Source organism: Haliotis asinina, chromosome 13 (genome assembly GCF_037392515.1).
Source record: "Haliotis asinina isolate JCU_RB_2024 chromosome 13, JCU_Hal_asi_v2, whole genome shotgun sequence".
Lineage (NCBI taxonomy): Eukaryota > Metazoa > Mollusca > Gastropoda > Lepetellida > Haliotidae > Haliotis > Haliotis asinina.
Genome location: NC_090292.1, coordinates 15887747 through 15909148, shown reverse-complemented (window position 1 = coordinate 15909148; position 21402 = coordinate 15887747). Strand labels below are relative to the sequence as shown.

The following is a 21402-nucleotide window of genomic DNA, read 5'->3' as shown; positions in this document are numbered from 1 at the left end:
GCAGACTAGTAGAGTGATGTTGGAATAAAGTTTGAAGTACGGCGAATGAATTGAGATCGATCTGTTCCATGTTGTCTTTTCAAGCGACAAGGTTGGTGGGATATATTTCTAAGATCATCAGAGAATGTTATGGGGAAGTCTGCGATAATCCATGATCAAAACTGATGTACATTTCATTCAAGTGATACCCATTACAATGTACATTTCACACATGTCCTTGTAGATTTCAGTCAACATATGTTGTTCTTACGTTTCGAATGATACCCATTACACGTGTATGGTAATCAATTTCATTCAAGGGTTGTCAGTACCGAACACATGCTGGCTTCAGTGTAGCAGAGTCCCTCCGTCCCCATCTCCGTTTTCCCTCAAGTTCCCCAGCTGCCAATAAGCGTTACCTAAATCAATCAAATCGAAGACATCTACTTCCAACGTAAATGTGTTATCGATGACACGAGTGGCACTTTGATGTCGTTTACACCTCAACCATGCTACAAAGGAACGAGCGGCACAATGTGTTTTATTGGACAATGATACTTCCCAAGGCGGTTGGGACGAATAAAGCTGCTTTCAGCTTGAAATTGATTACTGACAAAGGAAAATGTTTACAGAAGGATCTTAGAAAGGCTTACAAGGTGAGGCAGCGCTCTTCTGCCATGCCTTCCTTCATCCTGAAGGTGCTGTGAGAATCGAGTCTTTCTGGATTCCTCTAGCTGGCTAGTTCGTCTCCTTGCCCTATCTTGATCCTCTGATACTCAGCCATTCCGTCCTCGAATCAAATAGATGACAGCTGAAGATTATCGCATTGGCGTGTTTGTACTGGGAGAGCCTTTAGGAGACAAGTCTATGTACGGTATTGCGCTATTTAAGTGTTATGCAAAGTACTTATTTGAAGAACAAACAACGATGATATTTAAAAGGAAATCGAGTATAAATATTTGATAAAACACAAAACCAACATACTGTTTTTACAATTTGGCTCTCATGGTTTAAAGAAACTGAAAATACCTGCATGTTTTATGATATTGAGATAAGCTCTGTCAAGCCTAATTTGGTTCGCAGTCGGTCAATTTGAGACGTCACTGGTCCTCATAAAGGTGGTCGTCGACTGGTTCCCGCTGTCTTGTGTGTCTCTAGGATGATTCTATTTCCCTTCAGGTGTCATCAGCTGTCATCAAGCTCCCGATTTAGCCGTGCACTGTCTGGCTATGCTGTGTGTGGATGATAGGATCGCTGTGAGGAGCTAAGCTAAGGTAGGTGAATCAAGGTGATGCTTTCGATGCCCAATGTTTAAGAATGGGTGTGTAGTGAATAATTCATCCATGGATAGTTTGATAGTAGGACGTTGTTTGGTATTTATCGAATTTGGTTTAACGCTTTTAAAATCGTATAATGTGCTTCTTGTGTGTAAATGACGATCTATCGAAATGTAAGACAACATCGTAAGTACACTCCTAGCATTTCGGTAATAAACTTCTCAAACCATATTATAGAGTGATTATTGCTTAGATATCTTACGATAATATATAATATATAATATATAATATATAATATATAATATATAATATATAATATATAATATATAATAATATAAAATCTTTTTTGTTAACATTCTTGCTTACAATATTTTCTTCACAAGACAATTGTTATCATTTTAGAAAACTAGAATATGTTGTTTTTACTACCTTCATTGAGTGTTATTAGATATGCTGTGGCCCTTTTTACATACTCATTTGCATCAAGGACCAAATGACTAAAATGAAGACTGATGTACAATTTTATCCTTAAGTAGGTGAACTTCATTTTTGATTTAAGGTTGAAAAGATTGGGAAATATATCCGAGTCAGTCAATGTCGATATGCTAATAATTAATGAATGTTTGTCGAGTGCATCACCACGAGGACTTTGTTATTACTGGTTCAGCAACCGTTCTTGAAAGATGATTGGTGTATGAGGTGACAAAAACAAAGAAAAAAACCCAAGAACAATATAGCAGCTATAAACAAACACAAACAACTGTGTGATGCAAGGTGATTATCAAAATTAATGGTCTGCAGTTATTTCTCGACCATCTTGGAAACCTTCCAAATAGAGAATAACACACCATGCACATGGAAGAGGCTAGTGCGTTGTGCAGTTGCATGCCAGGTGTTGTACGTAGGCGTGGTGTTTAAGAGAACTAGTCATGCGTTCATAAGATGTCTGTCTTTGAAGAGTTTGATGACGCCCATACTGCCTATTCGAATTGAAAGTTCGGGTTCTCCAACTATTTTAAGAGCATGTATGTCCGGGTTTGTTAAAGTTGAACGGTTTCCTGGCCTTTGCGTCCCTGATGGGACAGTATACACTGTACGTTCATCTTTTCCCGTACATCTGACATCCATAACATTTTGTCTTAAGCCTGAATACCAAGTTCTACATCCCTCTCATGAAACGTTTCTCATGCATTCTGAAGTGGTGTGTATATCCCTTCCAAATTTACTACACATTTTGTCAAAGATCCGTTTATCCCAACGAACATAAATATTACTTTGATTCTCTACTCCTGTCTTGAATTTTAAATTTGCCTTAAAGGTCACATGCAACCAAAAAATCAAACATAATTAAAACACATTTATCACTTATTCATGACATATAATATACACTGCTGCTTTTAAAAAAACAAATAAACACAATTATAAGCGTACAACCGCGATTCAAAAGTGCAATATTTTGTACTTGGGCTTACTTCCCCCGAAACGAAGCCCTCGGGAGACCGAACCCAGCCATAGCGGGTGGATATGCACTCAAGTGAAACGACGGCTTCCGAGTGGCTGTTTCATTTGCTGATACGCTAGGTTTCATTATGTGTACAGAATGATGATCTGTTTGATGGGCATTTTAGAAGTATAGCCAGTCACCAGAAAGTAAAATTCTTTATGGATAACAACTTCTTTTAGTGTACTTGATCCGTCGTTTCAGTATGGATCCATGTACTGTTGTCAAACAAAATCATATACACTAAAAGAAGTTGTTATCCATGAAGAATGTATATAGAGATGTTGGGTTTGGAAAATGCATATTCTCTGAATTTCCAATAAAAAATCATGTCAGTAGAGATAGTAAACTACTGCGCGGCTGGAATCTGTCATTCGTCCAAGTACAAAGCAGGACTTGAAACTGGCAAGAGTTTGCACCAGTTTCCGTCAGATCCAGTCATCCGAAAAAAATGGATGTAGTTTAAAAAGACATAAAAACAGGTCATGTGTATCACACGTGCCTAATTACATAATGTGACAGACACGGGACTTGGGTGCACGAGTCATAAATCAGCTTGTTTTCTTTATGTCGTATAGTCTGATAGGTGTTAAGTTCAAATCGCACGTGGTCAATGATTGAAGCTGTGTATTGCATGTTGTCTTTAGCAGACAGGCAGGCAGACATGTAGGTGTGAATAAACCAGACACTGAGCTTTCTCTGTGACAGAAACTGCTCACCACAATCAACATTTTTTTTTTTACGTAACGAGCAGATTATTTACTTGTTTGTGTACACCACCAAGATTAGACTACTGCTCACGACCTCAGTATGCATACTGTTTCAAGCTCCGCGAATTTATTCACTGCGCATGCGTTATGGACGCAGCGCAGCACAGCTATTGAAACCAGTTTTCCCCCCAGTGCTGGGGGAAATTTAGTGAAACGTTTGAACTCCGATTTCGCGGGCTTTTTTCATCGCGTTTTTTTCAACTTTATAGATTGAATTGGCATTTTTTATGATTTGTTTCGGTAATTGCATACCAAAAGGTACCAGAATCTGCAAAGTTGTGTTTTACGTTGCCTGTGACCTTTAACTTTACTTGTGTATCTCATATATATTTACTAGTGTATCTCATATTCCTTTTTTTGTGTATCTCATGTTCCTTTACTTGTGTATCTCATATATCGTTACTTGTGTGTCTCATCTTTACCTGTCTATGTCATATTCCTGTACTTGTGTATCTCATATGCCTGTACTTGTGTATCTCATATATTTTCACTAATGTATCTCATATTCCTGTACTAGTGTATCTCATATATCTTTACTTGTGTATCTCATATTCCTGTACTTGTGTATCTCATATATCTTTACTAATGTATCTCATATTTCTGTACTTGTGTATCTCCTATATCGTTACTTGTGTACCTTACATTCATTTACTTGTGTATCTTATATTCATTTACTTGTGTGTCTCATATTTCTTTATTTGTGTATCTCATATGCCTGTACTTGTGTATCTCATATATCTTTACTTGTGTATCTCATATTCCTGTACCTGTGTATCTCATATATCTTTAGTAATGTATCTCATATTTCTGTACTTGTGTATCTCCTATATCGTTACTTGTGTACCTTACATTCATTTACTTGTGTATCTTATATTCATTTACTTGTGTACCTCATATTCCTTTATTTGTGTATCTCATATTCCTTTACTTGTGTATCACGTGCTCCTTTACTTGGGTAATTCATATGCTTTTACATATATATCTCATATTCCTTTACTTTTGTATCTCATATATCTTTACTTGTTTATCTCATATATCTTTACTTGTGTATCTCATATATCTTTACATGTGTATCTCATATATCTTTACTTGTGTATCTCATATTCCTTTACCTATGTATCTCATATTCATTTGGTCAACTTCTTATGTCTTATGTCCAAAATAACCTTCCTTTCGATTCGTGAAATATTATAATCCTAAATAATCTGTGGGGTCTTTTTTCTAAATTGCTGCACGATCTGAAATCACTGAAAATAGACAAAACAAAAACAAGCAAGACTAACCCACATCCGTTTGCGACAATGCTATCACTTAAGCCCTTAATAATTGGCCCAAAATACAAGCTGCTAACAACAGTTGCCTCATCTGAGAGCAACGTCATAACAAGCAACACATACCTTTGATCTGATCTGCAGTAAGCACAGCTCCCCGGCTGCTTTGGCCATCTAATAATTCTTATCACGACAGACAAATTAAATTAGCTCTGCCTACAGTCAACCCGCCTCAGAAGGGTTCCATTCGTGAAGGACATCCAGTAGCGGTGAAGCCTTCTTCATCTGGTAGCAGTGTTAGTTATGTCTGGAACCAAACATTCATTTTACCTCGAACCAACGCTGCGGATTGTAAACATACAGTTAATTATTTGTGTCCGTGCTCATAGGGGGAAGTGAATATGGCACAATTGGGCTTCCTGTCTCCAGAGGAGTCATCAGACAAGCTTATCGAGGATGAAAGAGTGCAGATTACTTCTTACAGGTGGTCTTGTCAGTCAAACAGTGTACTGTTGATGACGTCCGTTATGTTATCGACCTTTACTCGAGACACATTATGGAATGATAGAAGGCTTCTGTAAGCCTTAAGTCAATGCGTGCAGACGTTGTTCATCAACGCAACTAATGCGTTCAATATTTCATTTTTAGCATGTTTTTGTTGAAATATTATCAACGGTGTCATCAGTTTCATCAGCGAAAAGCTGAGTGTAGTTTCACGCCGCCTTTAGCATTATTTCAGGAAACATCACGCCAGGGGACGCGGAAAATGGGCTTCACATATGTGTGAATCAAATCCAGGTCTTTGGAATAACCACTCTGCTGCCCCACTGCCCTTGAAAAGTCAGGTACTAGTTTAGGAAAGGTGGCCTCGCGTGTCCTCACGCTACAATTGACTGAATAGGGCTGAGTCCGTCACGTGTGCCAGGAATCACTGACCTAAATGGTAAACGTCCAAGGCAAGCATCACATTGGGGTTACTTTGAAAAACCCAAAAAAACCATAAGATAACTCAAATTGTGGTAACATCAGCAAAAAACGTAACATTATAAATATCTAAAATGACCGATAAGAAAGTCAGAAATTAAGTCGATTGCTTCATTAATAATCACTTTTTAGTGACATCCCAAACAGCAGATCAACTTGGATAGCCCATCCAGACACAGCATATTGCCTTCGTGTTGACAAGGCCATGGTTTCTATCCTTAATGCAGAACGTCAGGCAGGGTAATTAAAGTCCTTCTTCCTGCGTGATGTACCTGAATACTGAATACACGTGAAACGGCGTAAAGAATTACGCTCCCTACATGTGGAATTCCTTCGTGAAACTTCCGGATGTCCCTTCACGGTTGTCAGTTTTTCGGACTTAGCACTACAACAAAGATATAGATCCCGTTGTCCATATACCGTTCTCTAATTATATGTGGCCTCCATTTTCATCTTTTCATGTAATTTTCATTTTGGGGGGAGGTGGGGTAGTCTAGTGGTCACTGCGTTCGCTCGTCACGCCGAAGGCCCGGGTTCGATTCCCCACATAGGTACAATGTGTGAAGTCCATTTGCTGATGTCCCCCGCCGTGATACGAGGGTTGGCTGAAAAGTTCTCAGCCTGAGTGGTTTTTCCCCACCAAGAAGAAGAAGATTTCTTCCTGACCGGGATTCGGGCCTTGCAGCATTGCTGGCAAAAGTGTGTGAACTTGGAAGGGGACTATGTAGAAAAATAAATTACAAACGTGGACTTTGTAACTTTTTTTCACAGTGAGGCTTAGAACTTTTCAGCCAACCCTCGTATTACTGGAATATTGCTAAAAAGCGGCGTAAAACTAAACTCACTCACTCACTTTTCATTTTTGGAAAATACTGTCTTCCACAGTAACGCAGAAAATATACTGTTTCAGTTGTTCAACCATTTTTTCAGACCCGGGAAAAGTCGGTCGGCAATCTTGGCCAGCATCATTGAAAAGTTATCAGTTTGAAAGTTAAAGTCCTTATCGCACCATATATTCTTGTTCATGCGTATATCTCCATCAGTGAAACTAGTTTCACTTTGTGTGTGAAGCTCCCGTGAAGGTCCGGATTAGAATTGGTCTGTAGCAACCCATGCTTGTCGTAAGAGGCGACTAACGGGATCGGGTGTTCATGATCGCTGACTGGGTTGACACATGGCGTCGTATCCAAAGTGCGTAGACAGATGCTCATTTTGTTCACACATTTGATTGGTCCAGACTCGATTATTTACAGAACGCTGTCACAAAGCTGCAAAATGCGGAATGTGGTGTTAAACAACAAACAATCTGGGTCTTGTGGGTAAATCAGTGTAAGTGAATGGTCTGTTAGATCATTATTGAACGATACCTGATGGTAATGCATCTAAACTATGTCACTTGGCTAATTAAGTCTCATAGCACTGAAACGGTCAAGAAACAATTAGATCACCCTGCCAAAATGCAGTTGCCCAAATTCAGTTTCAATATACATCCGCAATTTCCAGTAAGGTTTCAACAGATTACTTCCTGAAAACTTTTAGAACCGTTCTTTACGCATTTGTGCCCCATCCATGTAGTTTATGTTTACAACCCCAAACGTGTAACAGTTGAAGGATCAACGTCTAAGAACTCATCTAATGAATTCTATAAGGATTAACAAAAGGCTTTCATTATCTAAATTATGCATAGCTCTTGTGTTAAAAAGGAGCCTTTGTCACGCCTCGTGTTTCGGGTATTCATTTAACTTCAAAGATTAATGGCAGTGGAATACTAAATTAAAATTAAAGCTGTCTACACTGAGTTTTCGACAGAGCAGTTACTGCATGCTTAGGTCATGCTGTTCATAGTTCCTTGGTCACAGCTGCTGTTGTTGATGAACCTTTCTTGGAAAAGGCTGTTGCTGATTGCAAAGGGGATACTGATGTTGGTGGACACTTCAAGGTTACTGCTGTTGTTTGACGCGTCAAGGTTACTATTGTTGGCGGACACTTCAAGGATACTTGTGTTGGTTAAGACTTCAAGGATACTGCTGTTGCTTGACGCTTCAAGGTAATTAATGTTGTTGGAGACTTCAAGTGTACTGATTTGTTGGTTGAGGCTTCAAGGATACTGTTCTTGATGGACGCTTCAAGGATACTGCTGTTGCTTGACGCTTCAAGGTAATTAATGTTGTTGGAGACTTCAAGTGTACTGATTTGTTGGTTGAGGCTTCAAGGATACTGTTCTTGATGGACGCTTCAAGGATACTGACGACGTGTTTGCAAGAATTAGAAGGAGCGTAGTGTTGCAATATACAAGTGCTTAGACGTATCAAATCATACTGATTAATAGTTATGTATCCAGTTAAAAGAATTGGTGTGAACGTTCTGGACTGGTTATCTCACTATGTTGCACAATAGGACGGAACCCAGTAAACAAGTATTACAGACTATTCTGTAATCAGTGTTTTGACTTGCTTGGATGATACTGTCGTCGGTGGACGCTTCAAGTATACTATTGTTGTTCGACGCTTCAAGGGTACTTTTGGTGGTGGGGGCTTTAGGGCTACTGTTCTTGGTGGAGTCTTCCAGACACTGTTGTTGGTGGAGGCTTCACAGATACTAATGTTGATGGACGCTTCAAGGATACTGTTGTTGGTATAGGCTTCACAGATACTGTTGTTAGTGGACGCTTCAAGGAAACTGTTGTTGGTACAGGCTTCACAGATACTGTTGTTGGTTGACGCTTCCAGGATACTGTTGTTGGCGGAGGCTTCACAGATACTAATGTTGGTGGACGCTTCCAGGATACTGTTGTTGGTATAGGCTTCACAGATACTGTTGTTGGTGGACGCTTCCAGGATACTGTTGTTGGCGGAAGCTTTACAGATACTGTTGTTGGTGGACGCTTCCAGGATACTGTTGTTGGTGGAGGCTTCACAGATACTAATGTTGGTGGACTCTTCCGGGATACTGTTGTTGGTAGAGGCTTCACAGATACTGTTGTTGGTGGAGGCTTCACAGATACTAATGCTGGTGGACTCTTCCGGGGTACTGTTTTTGTTGGAGACATAACGGATACTATTCTTGTCAGACGCTTCAACGATGTTTTTGTTGTTGGACGCTTCAAGGATGACACTGTTGTTGGTGGAGTCTTCACAGATACTAATGTTGGTGGACGCTTCAAGGATACTGTTGTTGGTAGAGGCTTCACAGATACTAATGTTGATGGACGCTTCAAGGATACTGTTGTTGGTATAGGCTTCACAGATACTGTTGTTGGTGGACGCTTCAAGGAAACTGTTGTTGGTACAGGCTTCACAGATACTGTTGTTGGTTGACGCTTCCAGGATACTGTTGTTGGCGGAGGCTTCACAGATACTAATGTTGGTGGACGCTTCCAGGATACTGTTGTTGGTATAGGCTTCACAGATACTGTTGTTGGTGGACGCTTCCAGGATACTGTTGTTGGCGGAGGCTTTACAGATACTGTTGTTGGTGGACGCTTCCAGGATACTGTTGTTGGTAGAGGCTTCACAGATACTAATGCTGGTGGACTCTTCCGGGATACTGTTTTTGTTGGAGACATAACGGATACTATTCTTGTCAGACGCTTCAATGATGTTTTTGTTGTTGGACGCTTCAAGGATGCTGTGTTTGTTTTGGTGGCTTCACGGATACTGTTGTTGCTACGTCTTGCGTGGTCACTGAAAATACTTTCCCCACGTCAAAGCCTGCAAAACAGGACTGACTGGAGACACTCCAATTCAGACATGAAGTCAAAATTAAAAGTGATAACCAACAGGAGACACACTCTACCGTATCATCAAATAGTCCCAAAGGCCAATACACTCTTGCTGAACATCTGAATATGCATTCAGCTAAACAAAAATTACTGAACCTTAAATTATCTGAACCCAATATTACACATGTATACTATTTTTTTGCCTGTCAGTCAATGGTAATGTATGTGGGCATCATATATTTTGTTATATTTTGGTCTAACCTGATTATGTCTACCTTTGGTCGTCGTCCCTTCAGAAATATGAAAGGACATCGCGTCCATCGAACATCGATGCCAGACACAACATTTTACCATTTTGGCTTTTTCGATCGGTATTGTGGCGTGATCTGTTCGCTGTAAGTGCAGCACTTAGAGCTGCGGCCAGGTCGCAGACCCAACACGCAAGATGATAAACCTACAAGATAGCATGTACTATTGACAATTTCATTATCGTGGCTGGCGGTACTCGGCCCTTCAATTTACAAGTGTACAGTAACAGTTCTGATCAAATAGAACATCTGAAGACGTCGCTGCCTGGCCTTATTGAATTGCTTATGTATGAGTTAGTATTGCCTATAACGCCAGCGTATATATTGCAGCTGTGTAAGGTGGGTTGGAAGAAATCGGATGGTCGACAGTATGAACACCAATATGGTTCCTGAGGTTTTGGCTGCTGAATGTCGCCACCAACTTTCACGGCCCTATCCATCTTTGTTTGTCATTTGCAGTCGTATTTTTTTCTGCTCGGGCGATTCGATAGCCCTGTGACCAATTCGTTCATAAGGCCAAACATTTGTGGAGATCCAGTTTGGAATAGGTTTTCAACAACCAGCGGTTCTTGTGAGAGGCGACTGACGGGATTGGGCGGAGACACCCACAGACCTGGGTGACACATGTCATCGTATCCAATTTGCACAGTTCGATTCTCGGGCTGCTGGCCATTAGATTGACTGGTCCAGACCGCCTCCATATATCTGAAAAAATGCTGAGGGCTTCGTTAACCAACGATCCAACCAACCAAACCAGCACAACAACCGTGCATGTGAAACCAATGCCATAACCTCCGAACGTTGTTTTAATGCCCTACAGTACGTAGTTGTATCGGTGAAAGGACGAAAAGGCAAAGTTAGAGGGCACCATGATCTTTTAGTTTCAGGAAATCCAGTCAAACATATTTTCTCTAAGTAAATTTTCAAACAGGATAATATAGTCGTGTTTGTATGTTGAAATAGATCCCCTTGGACGTAAAGGGTTGAATTATGGCAAAACACGTACGTAAAATGTGTGTCTGTTGTTTTGGTAAGAAATTATGTCATCGGTTCTTCAATCCCAGACTATCAAAAAGACGATCCTTGAACTGGATACGTACTCCTTCAAGAGTGTGTTTGTAATGATATTTCTTTCCCTTGCAGTTACTGTTTATACGTCAGCGCATCTCCTCAGCATGGATAACCCAAACGTCAGTAAACTAAGTGTTCACGATGACCAAGAACGAAAGGCTTCTCCTTCTGACGGAGTGATGTCCCCTTCCGGAAGTCTAACATTATCAGACAGTTACGTGACACCCCCCGAGGGGGCCTTTATCCCGCCTTCCGGTCACCTGCGCAGTGGAACACTTGACAGCTTCCGGAGTATATCAACCGATACATTTTTCACGCCTCCGGGGTCGGAGAGCTCCAGGAGTCGATACGGTATCAAAGACATTCTCAGCACCAGGGACAACGGCGACGATTCCAGAGACGAAAGTGTCAGCTACATGCTCCGGGATTCGTCTGATTCTCAGAAAACAGTTAAAAGTGTTGTGTTGGCAAATGGAAAATTGAAGTCCGATACGATGAAATCGGACCCTACTACCCCTGTGTCGTCATTCCCGGATTCGAAAGGGGAGACAACCCCCGAAGATCAAAGGGGGGAAACCTCGGACACAGAACAGTCCACACTAAAGAGGAGAAAAAGTGTTTCTCTTCCTCTTGCTTCCAACTCCGCGGGGGAGAAGTCGCGCGAGGAGAAGATGATCAAGACGCCCTCGAGCTGCGTGACTACACCCTCGGACAAGATGACCAGTGCTGCGACAACGCCTGAGGAGACGTCCCAAGCCAAGAAGTTCCTCAAGGGAGGCACCAAAGCACTTCTCATACAGAAGGTAGGGCTTCGCTATACTTCATATTATTTAAGCTAGATTTACTGCATGCATCGCGTAGTTTAGTTGAAGGTAGTCATCGATCACTGATTCAAATCGCTGCCTACGATGGTTACTTGTAATCTTGTTTCCGTATTAATCGTGTCATGTGATAAGTATTTATAACACTGATGTCGTGATCAGTACTGACGTCGCATCAAGTGTGGTACTCCAACCTTAAAGCATGACCCGATGACGCACAAAACATTGACTTCTTGGTACATGTCAAAACAAGCAAAACTACTTTTCTCTTTGTTGTTATTTGCTGCCAGGTCACAGTGACCGTTGCTGCTGTCTAGACTTCCGGATCAGATTAAACGTTTTGAACAATTATGATAGATACAAACACAATTGTGTCGAAGTTGACGGAACATACGTGATCACTTCGAGTTGTCAAAGTTTCGACACAAGCACAGTATGGCAGAGGTCTTACTTCGAGACAACAGTAGATTGTCCAAGTTTGACCAAACTGTTTGTGATTGCATTTTGATATTTTATTTCTCGCTAAGGCACGGCTGGTTCGAGACGAGTGCATGACATTAAAAAATCCGAAGAAACGGATTTATGGGCGAGAGAGTACGCCTATCGCCAGGCTGAGTTTACGATTGTATCATTGTACTGATAAATGAATACTTAAAGGGAGAACATACGTGGAGAAGTCCTTTAAGTTACGTGGGCTATTTTTAATGATTCCTCCTGGCGCTGCGTTACGAAATCAGACCTTAATCTTACTCTGTTGTATAAAGGGTACCGGAAGTGCGAGTTTGTGACGAGGCTGAAAACAGAGAGCGAATAACCGAATGTATGATTTCATGTAGAGACAAACTGTGATTATATCAGCACTGTCATTGAATATTATTCACGTAACGATAATGATAAAGTAGGATTCGTTAGACTCCTGTTGACCACGTGTCCATTTATCGCTGGAGTTCGTTTATAACGGGAAAGAGTCCATTGATTATTGGAACATATCTATACATATCTTCATCACCTGAAGCATACTTTATTCGTGTAATGTCAGCAAATGGACTTGGGTGTTTCGTTTTGACACTTGGCACAAAAAAGGGTATTGGACGCAACTAGCAATGTCGGTGAAACGCTTAAGAACAAACCGATTTGGGGCGACATCTCTCGCCACACGATAAAACCGATAATCGTATGATCAAGGCGTTAATGTGAGTTCACTGCGTTGGCAGTGGTTGTTTATTTCAAGCTTTCAAAGCACTGGACACGAGCAATGTGACGTAGGGAGACAAGGTGACGAGGTATCCCTACCCTCCCATTGATGATAATACCAGATCAGCTGACTGACATTTGTCTGCCCAAATACATCAACAGTGACTACTTTGTCCTGAATCATCAATGATGTGACGATACTATGACGATGACGATGACGATGACGACGACGATGATTGTGGATTGTAATGATGCTTCCAAATAAGATCACAGACTTCTACCTGCTACTACCCGTTTACTACCCTAACACCATTGTTCTGAACAATGACATGACAATGGTTTGATGGTGATGATGATGTGACATCTGTACTGTCTATGATGACGTCGAAGACGAGGTTGGTGATGATGATGACGATGACGATGCTGCTGATGATGTTCAAGTCGTCGACGACGACGACTACAATGATGATGACGACGACGACGATGCACTAAGGCTATTATTCTGAACTATGGCATGAACTGATGATGATGATAACGATATGACGACGACGACGATGATGATGGTGATGAAGATGATTATGATAACGTGGACGATGGTGATGGTGATGCTGCTACAGCTGCTGATGATCATAACTATGACACCACTGCAAATGGATCTCGTGCATGGAAGATTTCTTTCAACCCGCGGGAATTGCTTGAATAATTAGATTGTTGAACTTTTGTTCATTAGAAACCAGCTGTCGAAAACAGGCGGGTTAGGCCATAAAAATTTCTCATTAAACTCTACTTTCCTGATGCCAACGAAAAAGTCATTTCTGGATTAAGAAAATACCGGACGTCTATTATAACTTTTCAGCTTGCATAGAAATTTGTCACATTTCTTTCATTCCTCCCGCAAAACAATGGCCGTACGTTGTTAACAGGCGGGGAGGTGATGACAGGGACTCAAAAAAACATAATATTTCCATTATCCGACTAAATTAAATTTCGACTTTTTAAAAGCTAACTTAGCCTTTGGTGTTCCACAGAATCGATTTTATTCCAACTCCTGAACCGTTTTAGTTGGGCGCTGTGTGACTTTTAGTGTGTTACGGCTGAAATGTAGGCGACTGTTTGCGGAAACATTTTCAGCTACAAAAATCGAATCAAAATTGATCAGTTTATTGCGTTACGTTCAATTACAGATCGAGAAACTTTTAAGAAACTTTAAATCGTTTTTGTGGCCGAAGTAACAGTACCTGGCTTCTGTCAGAATGAAATACTTTTTGAATGACCCGAAACCGGAATTAATTAAAGGTCGCGCACCTCTCGGAACCACTAGTTGACTTTTTTTCAAGTTTCACACTAAGCAAAACAAAAATAATGTTTTTTCAAGAATCGCGAATCGACTATTAAAGACGCAAGACAACTGTCTTTATCATTCAAAACTGTGTTTTACAGGAGATAGCGCTTGTCTGAGAACAAACGATGTCTCCAAGGGGATATCATTTGGACAGTAGAATTTGCTCAGTGCCCTGACAATTCTATGACGTCATGAACTTGATGATGTCACAATGCTATGACATCGCTGCAATGCAAATCTGATGTCAGTGCTGTGATCGGAGATGTACATATTTCATTGGAAATTAATGAAGAATGATTTTGGATGATAAATAGACTCTCACCCGCGTGTCTACTGATATCAATTAAAAACAACACTTGTTGATAAAGGTAAAAATAAAGGTAAATATTTACTTTATTAACTCGTGTTGATATATTTGATATTAGCAGACGCTTGGGTGAGATGCTCTATTTCTGTATTTTTACACAAACTATTTTACGTAAAATTGGAACATCAATATTTCGAATGTTATTCATTATAACAAAAACTGCGGTCTCTATTCGTGGACAGCAACGCTTTGGGCAGAGTTGCGTCCCCTGCAATGCACACTCCAGACACGACTGAAAGAATGTTTGAATCCCACTACCAGCCTGTTATGTTGGTAGGTTTATCGGAAAATTCACAAAATGGTCAAAAAGAATAATTTTTAAAATAACTGGAAAACGATTGAAAAGCGACGTAAAACCTTACTCATTAACTCACCCGTTGATCACGACAACAAAAGATAACCTTCCTCAAAGATTGTTTTTGCAAAGGAACGAACAATGATGTTCATTAAGCAGTAAAAATGAAATAACCTCAAATAGAAACTACAAAGATTTGGCCCTAATGCAATTTGCACAGAGTTATAAAGGCCCCGTCTCGTCAACAAAACGCTCAAAGGACATCGGGTTTCAAATTTGCTTCTGTCAGCGTTTAATCATTGGTTGAGACATTGGAATTGAGGTGACTTTATAACCTTTTTGATGTCAATAAGTAAGCTAATTAGATTGAGACCTTTCATGGGATGTACTTCTAACAAGAGACATGTCTGACTTGTAACATGAGACTTCTTTTCAAATCTGATGCCATATTTCATTTGTTGATCTGTGGTCTTTTGCTGGCCTTATAGTTAACACGTCCACTCGCCAGTCGAAGGTCCCCCACTGTAATATTGCTGGAATATTGCTGGAATATTGCTGGAATATTGCTAACAGCGACGTTAAACTATACTCACTCGTACACTCTTTTTCCTCTGACATGAGGGTCGTTTTAGCTCCGGATATGCGCCCTGTTTCGTGTCTTACCTGTATTTGTCAGGAATGACTTAAATCTATTCTCAGTCGTTTTATATCTCAGTCTTTCTCGTTTGTATTTTTGCACACACACACACACACACACACACACACACACACACACACACACACACACACACACACACACACACACACACACACACACACATACACACACACACACACACATGGGCATAGTGTGTGCCTTATGTCGCTCTCAGTACGTAATTCTCGTTTTCTCTGTATTTTTCTCGCTGTCTCTCGTTATCTCTCGCTGGCAGAACACAAGGACACATCACGTGGTATGAAATGCCTCCACAAGGAGGCTGAATTTCAACTCCCTTCAGAAGAAAGGTATTCCTTTCAACAACAAAGACTGACATGAAAGGACGCTATTACGGGGATAGACACTTCTAATAATCATATCCCATTCTACAAGGGATTCCTTGTCTTCATTAAACCTCTTTCCAAGATGGCACAGGCCTCTTGAGAATCCACACAACAAAAGAAATCGGTCTGAAGAAGGGATGTTGTTTGAAGCCGGGTTTAAGCCCTTCTATTGTTCCCTACTTGATTGCTTTCAGTTGCGTGGCCCAAATTGTCAGAAGTTCAACTGTTATCCAAACCCAATGGGCAATAAAAGCTGATTCTGATGATAGTTCTACAGCCCAGAAAACAAACTATATTAGTAGAGGGTTCGGTTGCCAGTGTAGTACACCCGTTAAGCCTTCCAAGGGGAATACTGAGATAATTGAATTGTGGGGAAGGCTGTTAAAGGGGCGCTTCTGTACTTCAAAACCAGTTTATGGCTAACTGAAGGAGTGGTTCGTCTCGCGACGGCTCTAAAGACGCCTGGCATGATAAACGCTGATAAATGTTTTCACTTAGTTGAATTAGAGATGCTTACATAGGATTCACGGGCGTTAGTCAAATAATAATGAGTGATATATGGGCGCATGAGGGGGATCGATTATCGATCCTACAACTCGTTATCCACTTCCAGGACTACGGATCGCCCAGATCATATGATTTCATCAGATTTTATAGGCACCGCGAGGCGAGGGCTGTTTTTATTAGGGATTATGCAGCTGGCTAACAGAAGCTGCCTCGGTGTCATGTCGGAGAATAAAGAATGGGGGCTGGTCTGCCGCCTGCCCCCCGGGATGAGATGAATCAGGGAGAGGCAAGGGGTGGACATGGTGATGCATTACGGGTGACGGAGAGACTACGCTGTTCCGCTCCAAATTGCTTATGGGAACTGACGGCGTCTGCGAAATGTTCAACGCAGCCATATGTTCCGAGAGCCTTCACAGTTGAAGGTCAACTCACCGAACTTTTGCGGTAACAATGATAACTCCCTGACTGCTTTTGGCGTTCTTGCTCGCCATGAATGATTGAGTTCTGTGCTCGACCAGGACAGACGGTACAGGGCATGTTCCTTCATGGAGAATTTTGATTAATTTTATTTCTGTGATTTGCGTAAAGTAATATAATGACTAAGATGTTTTATGGTTGAAGAGTTTAGTTATTGATGTTGACGGACCTCTTTCAATATTGGCGATGAGCTGTGTGTATTTCAAGGATGTAATTATAACTGAAAGGATATCATTCTTTTTTATTTATCAAAAGAGGTGGCTATCAGACAAGCCATTTCTCATGTAACTGGAATCTGGAATTAAGTTAACGTCAGTCTGAGACAGCATATGTATTTAATGAATTCAAATCATTTCGCTTTGCTTGAAAAGTCGTGCAGCAGATCGGCTTAATAAAAAAAAAACTTACTGAGAGTATGAGGACAGTGTGACTGTAAATGTCGTGTTTCATTATTTAGCATATTATGTATCAAATCTCAGGCATGCAAACATGATAAGTTGTGAAAGTTCATTTCTAAATGTGTTCATACATATCAGGTGTTTTCAGTAAAATCGAAACTGCCTTGTTGATATAGTGATGTTGAGGTAACCGATTGGTATAAGCGTCCACTCTTAACACCAGAGACCCGGGTTCGATTCCCAACATGGGCACGTTGTGTGAAGCCAATTTCTGGTGTCGCCCTACGTGTTATTTCTGCAACATTGCTGAAAGCGCTTAAAACTCCCTCCCTCGCTCTTGTGGATATCGCTTTATATTGAAGGTGCCATTGACATCAGCAGCGAATAGGTGGTAATGGTTGGGTCACAAGCTCATTGCAGATTATGTTTTTTACTTCTCCACGTGTAGCAACAGAGTCGAAAAAAGAGCTACGGCCTCTTTTATGTGAACCAACACGGCGTCCAAGTCTCTGGGGTGTCTAACAAACCGTGAGAAAACACGAGAATTACTCACATTTCAATTGGAACAGGAATCCGAAAAGTGTTTTGTCTCGCTAATTTGCAACTTCAGAGAATTTCTTTCTCCTAAATCAACTTTCCCTAACGGCATTCTTCTTCGTACGTATTTTTTCGGCTTTTAAAGATAAGGTGCTATCCGCCGCTTTCAAGTTGTTGGCTGAAACAACATGATCCTGGAAAAAACGGAAATGTTTGAAAAATTCAGTCTTTTCATCCGCATTGATTCAAACTCTTATTGCGTAAGGCAGTAATCACGCTGTACATGCGCAGTAGCAACGCAACCCCAAATTATAGTGCTTGCCTAAAGACTAGCTGTCATCTTATCGAAACCGCATTACGCAATGGCGTGTCGGAGTATTTTAAATAGATCTTCGTGTATAAGAATCAAACCCCCTACGAGAATGTATCAATACGAGTCGATCTTTGTTCTGTGATTATTGTCATGGAATCCTGATGGGTGCAACCAAACCGTCATATGAGATTAGGACTCCCTGTTGTAATGGAACGTTAATACGTGTAATGAATCGAATGATGTCCTCGATTCGGGTCACAATGTTTTAATTATATGCCCGAGGCGAGCGCTAGCTCCGTTACACAAACGGATTGAAACTGTCTTCAAACTGGATTTTGTTTGTACGAAGACGATGTATGTTTTGGGGGCATGTAAAGAAATATCATGCAGCACCGAGAACTCATTGGGAGGTTCTGTTTGTATTCAAGGTGACCTTGAAGATTTAAAATGAAAGGTATTTTCGTGAAAGGACATAAAGTCCATATCTAATGATTGTGCAAAGATATTGTGCTGAAATTAATGGTGTTTCTCTGAGAACATTGCACCGACTTAATTCCAGGTGCCAGTCGGCAAGGCAACACTGATGTCGCCACGATACCTCTTCGCTCTGGAAATTTTAGGTTTACGCATTTCGCATTTTCTGTAATGTTTAAAAAAGTGAATTGTTTTTTTGTCTTTTTTGTTGTTTTTTTTCTTTGTTTTCTTTTTAATGTTTCAACTACTGGGCCATCCCTCAGTAATATGTCGCGAAAACCCATGATTAGTGTCATGATTAGTGTCATGATTTGTGTCATGATTAGTGTCATGATTAGTGGTGTAGTGGGCACAGTCTCGGCAGTTGGTGTTCGACTCCAGGTTTTGGGCAAAACACAGTCGTGAAGATCCGGAGTGGTATTGATCTTCAGTAACTCATGCTTGTCGTAATAGGCGATCGCGACTAACGGGATCTGGTGGGCGAGTTCTCTGACTAGGCTGACACATCGTATCCCAATTGCGCAGATCGATTCTGATCATGTTGATCACCGGATTGTGTTGTCAAGTCTAGATTATGTACACACCGCCATATAGATTGAATACTGCTGATTGCGGCGTAAGGCTTAACTCATTCACGCCCTCACCAAGTGAAACAAGGACTTGTAAGGTGGTGGTCAGTATTGCAGTCTCTGACTGATGACCATGTAGATGACCATGGTAAATGTGGCATGGAATTTCAGAGATATCACGTTGTCCCCCGACGTGCTATTGCTGGAATACTGATAAACCCATACTCACACAGATCAGCGTACCTCCAGACGCACGCACATCATGTACGCAGAACAGCTTCATGAATATAGTCTGACCTTGACCCTTTAGTCAAAAGACCACGTGACCGAACCATGCCTTTAGAAGATGAAGAAGGAGGGCGAGTATCTGTTGTGAACTCTGTGCACTGCTATCATGTGTTGCTAACACAATATAGAGTTTGGTGGGAGATGCAGACAGCAGATCAGACATTGGTAGGCCAGAGCGTCCATCTGAGACTTATTAGCGCTGTCTGTGGCCATAATGCAGTTTTCCGAATCGTCTGTGACAAGACGAACCAACTACCCAATATGTCTTTTCCGGATCAGGATTATCCAGCCGGGACTAAGAGAACGATTTGTGTGGCTTAATTTGGGTAATGTTTTTTAAGGTATGATGAAGATGTATTTGTTAATCATGCAGTCGGCGACATTTATTTACCCAGCCAGACCACATGATGAAAGGTCGCTCCAGCCACCAAGGGCGGCCTCTATGGTGGAGTGGCAAGAGCTCCTCCTGGAGAGTGACAGGTCGTGGGTTCGATCCCTGGCCTCGTCATACTAGAAGACGTTAAGATATGTTACTTGTTGGTCCCTGCCTGGTGGTCGGCATTCATGGTCACAGCAAGGACTGATCAGCTCGGAGTCAGTATGATGTGTCTGAGTGGGGGGTACTCATGCTTAACTGGGGCATGGTATCTCAGTGAGCTAGCACTATACAACCAGTATAAGGCTGGGCTAGTACAAGCATCCACACCTACACACGCTTGCACGTTGTCATACGAGCGAAATATTCTTAGGCAAGACGTTAAACCCCATCTAACCACACGAACTCTCATATTTGATCGTATTATGATTATGAAAATCTGTCACCTTGCAAATTTGTACGTGTGTAATCGTGTAAGCACAATGATGTATTTCAACACACAGCAGTCAAGTGTGCGTCTTAGTTCTGCATCAACGAACTTAAGTCAATGTATTGTAAACCATTACGTTTCTTATTAATGCAAATTACATACAATACAACCACTTACTGCTCCTTTTCTGTCCTCCATATGCCGACCCGTGAAGGTCTACCCGGGGTAGAATAGGCCTTCAGCAACCCATGATTGCCATAAAAGGCGACTATGCTTATCGTAAGAGGCAACTAAAGGGGTCGGGTGGTCATCCTCGCTGACTTGGTTGACGCATGTCATCGGTTCCCAGTTGCGCAGATTTATGCTTATGCTGTTGATCACTGGGTTGTCTGGTCCAGACTCGATTATTTACAAACCGCCGCCATATAGTTGGAATATTTCTGAGTGCGGTGTAAAAATAAACTCGTTCACACACTCACTCACCCCAATATGCCATCACGTAAGTCTGTGTGTTTGTGTATTTGTTTGTGTCATGTCCATGACGGCAAATATTTAGTAACTGTGATTGCACTCGGGCTTAATCTGAGTTCATCCCTGCCTCTGAGGGTGTGTGAAGGATGTACAACATTTTGTGGTTTGCGTTTGGCATTTTTACTGTCTCGTACATGTATTCAGTCTGAGGCGTCTGAGTCTAAGATGCGGCCAATGTGTTACATGATAAATAAATTGCAACTCATGAGTGGAAGGGCCAGATGAGGTGAAAAACAAAATAAATAAATAATCAAGCATTAACCGATAATACGTCGACTAATTTATTAAGTACTCATATCTTGCACAATGGATTTGTCAAGCGTGTGTATGTAAGTAAACTCATGGGCAAAAGAAACTTATCACTTTAAAATTTCCATTTACGCTTCTAAACAAAACTGAACTAGGTAAAACATACTGAGAAAACATTCGCTAAAACACATTTTTAAGCTGAGTAGCAAGCAAAAAACCCGAGATATTGTGATTTTCGTGAAAGCACGAAAAACAGTGAAAAAGGTTTTTTGAGTGTAACCAAAAGTTCTCGTGCACATTGGTTGCATAAA

At 41.1% G+C, this 21402-nt stretch overlaps 2 protein-coding genes across 2 annotated transcripts in view; one reads left to right on the top strand and one right to left on the bottom strand.

Annotated features, from left to right (window-relative positions):
- Positions 1-1158: 1158 nt before the first annotated feature.
- The window catches only part of LOC137260195 (potassium voltage-gated channel unc-103-like), a 195262-nt gene continuing 175018 nt past the window's right edge, over positions 1159-21402 (top strand). The window contains exons 1-2 of the mRNA XM_067797892.1: positions 1159-1253; positions 10955-11685. Coding sequence (XP_067653993.1) covers positions 10987-11685 — 699 coding nt within the window. The 5' untranslated portion in view covers positions 1159-1253; positions 10955-10986. The remainder of the gene's footprint in view (positions 1254-10954; positions 11686-21402) is intronic.
- LOC137259369 (uncharacterized) lies at positions 8209-10682 on the bottom strand. Its single transcript, XM_067797043.1, has 2 exons — positions 10630-10682; positions 8209-9328 (listed from the first exon to the last, which is right to left on the bottom strand). The coding sequence occupies exons 1-2, from the start codon at positions 10680-10682 to the stop codon at positions 8209-8211; spliced, it is 1173 nt and encodes a 390-aa protein (XP_067653144.1).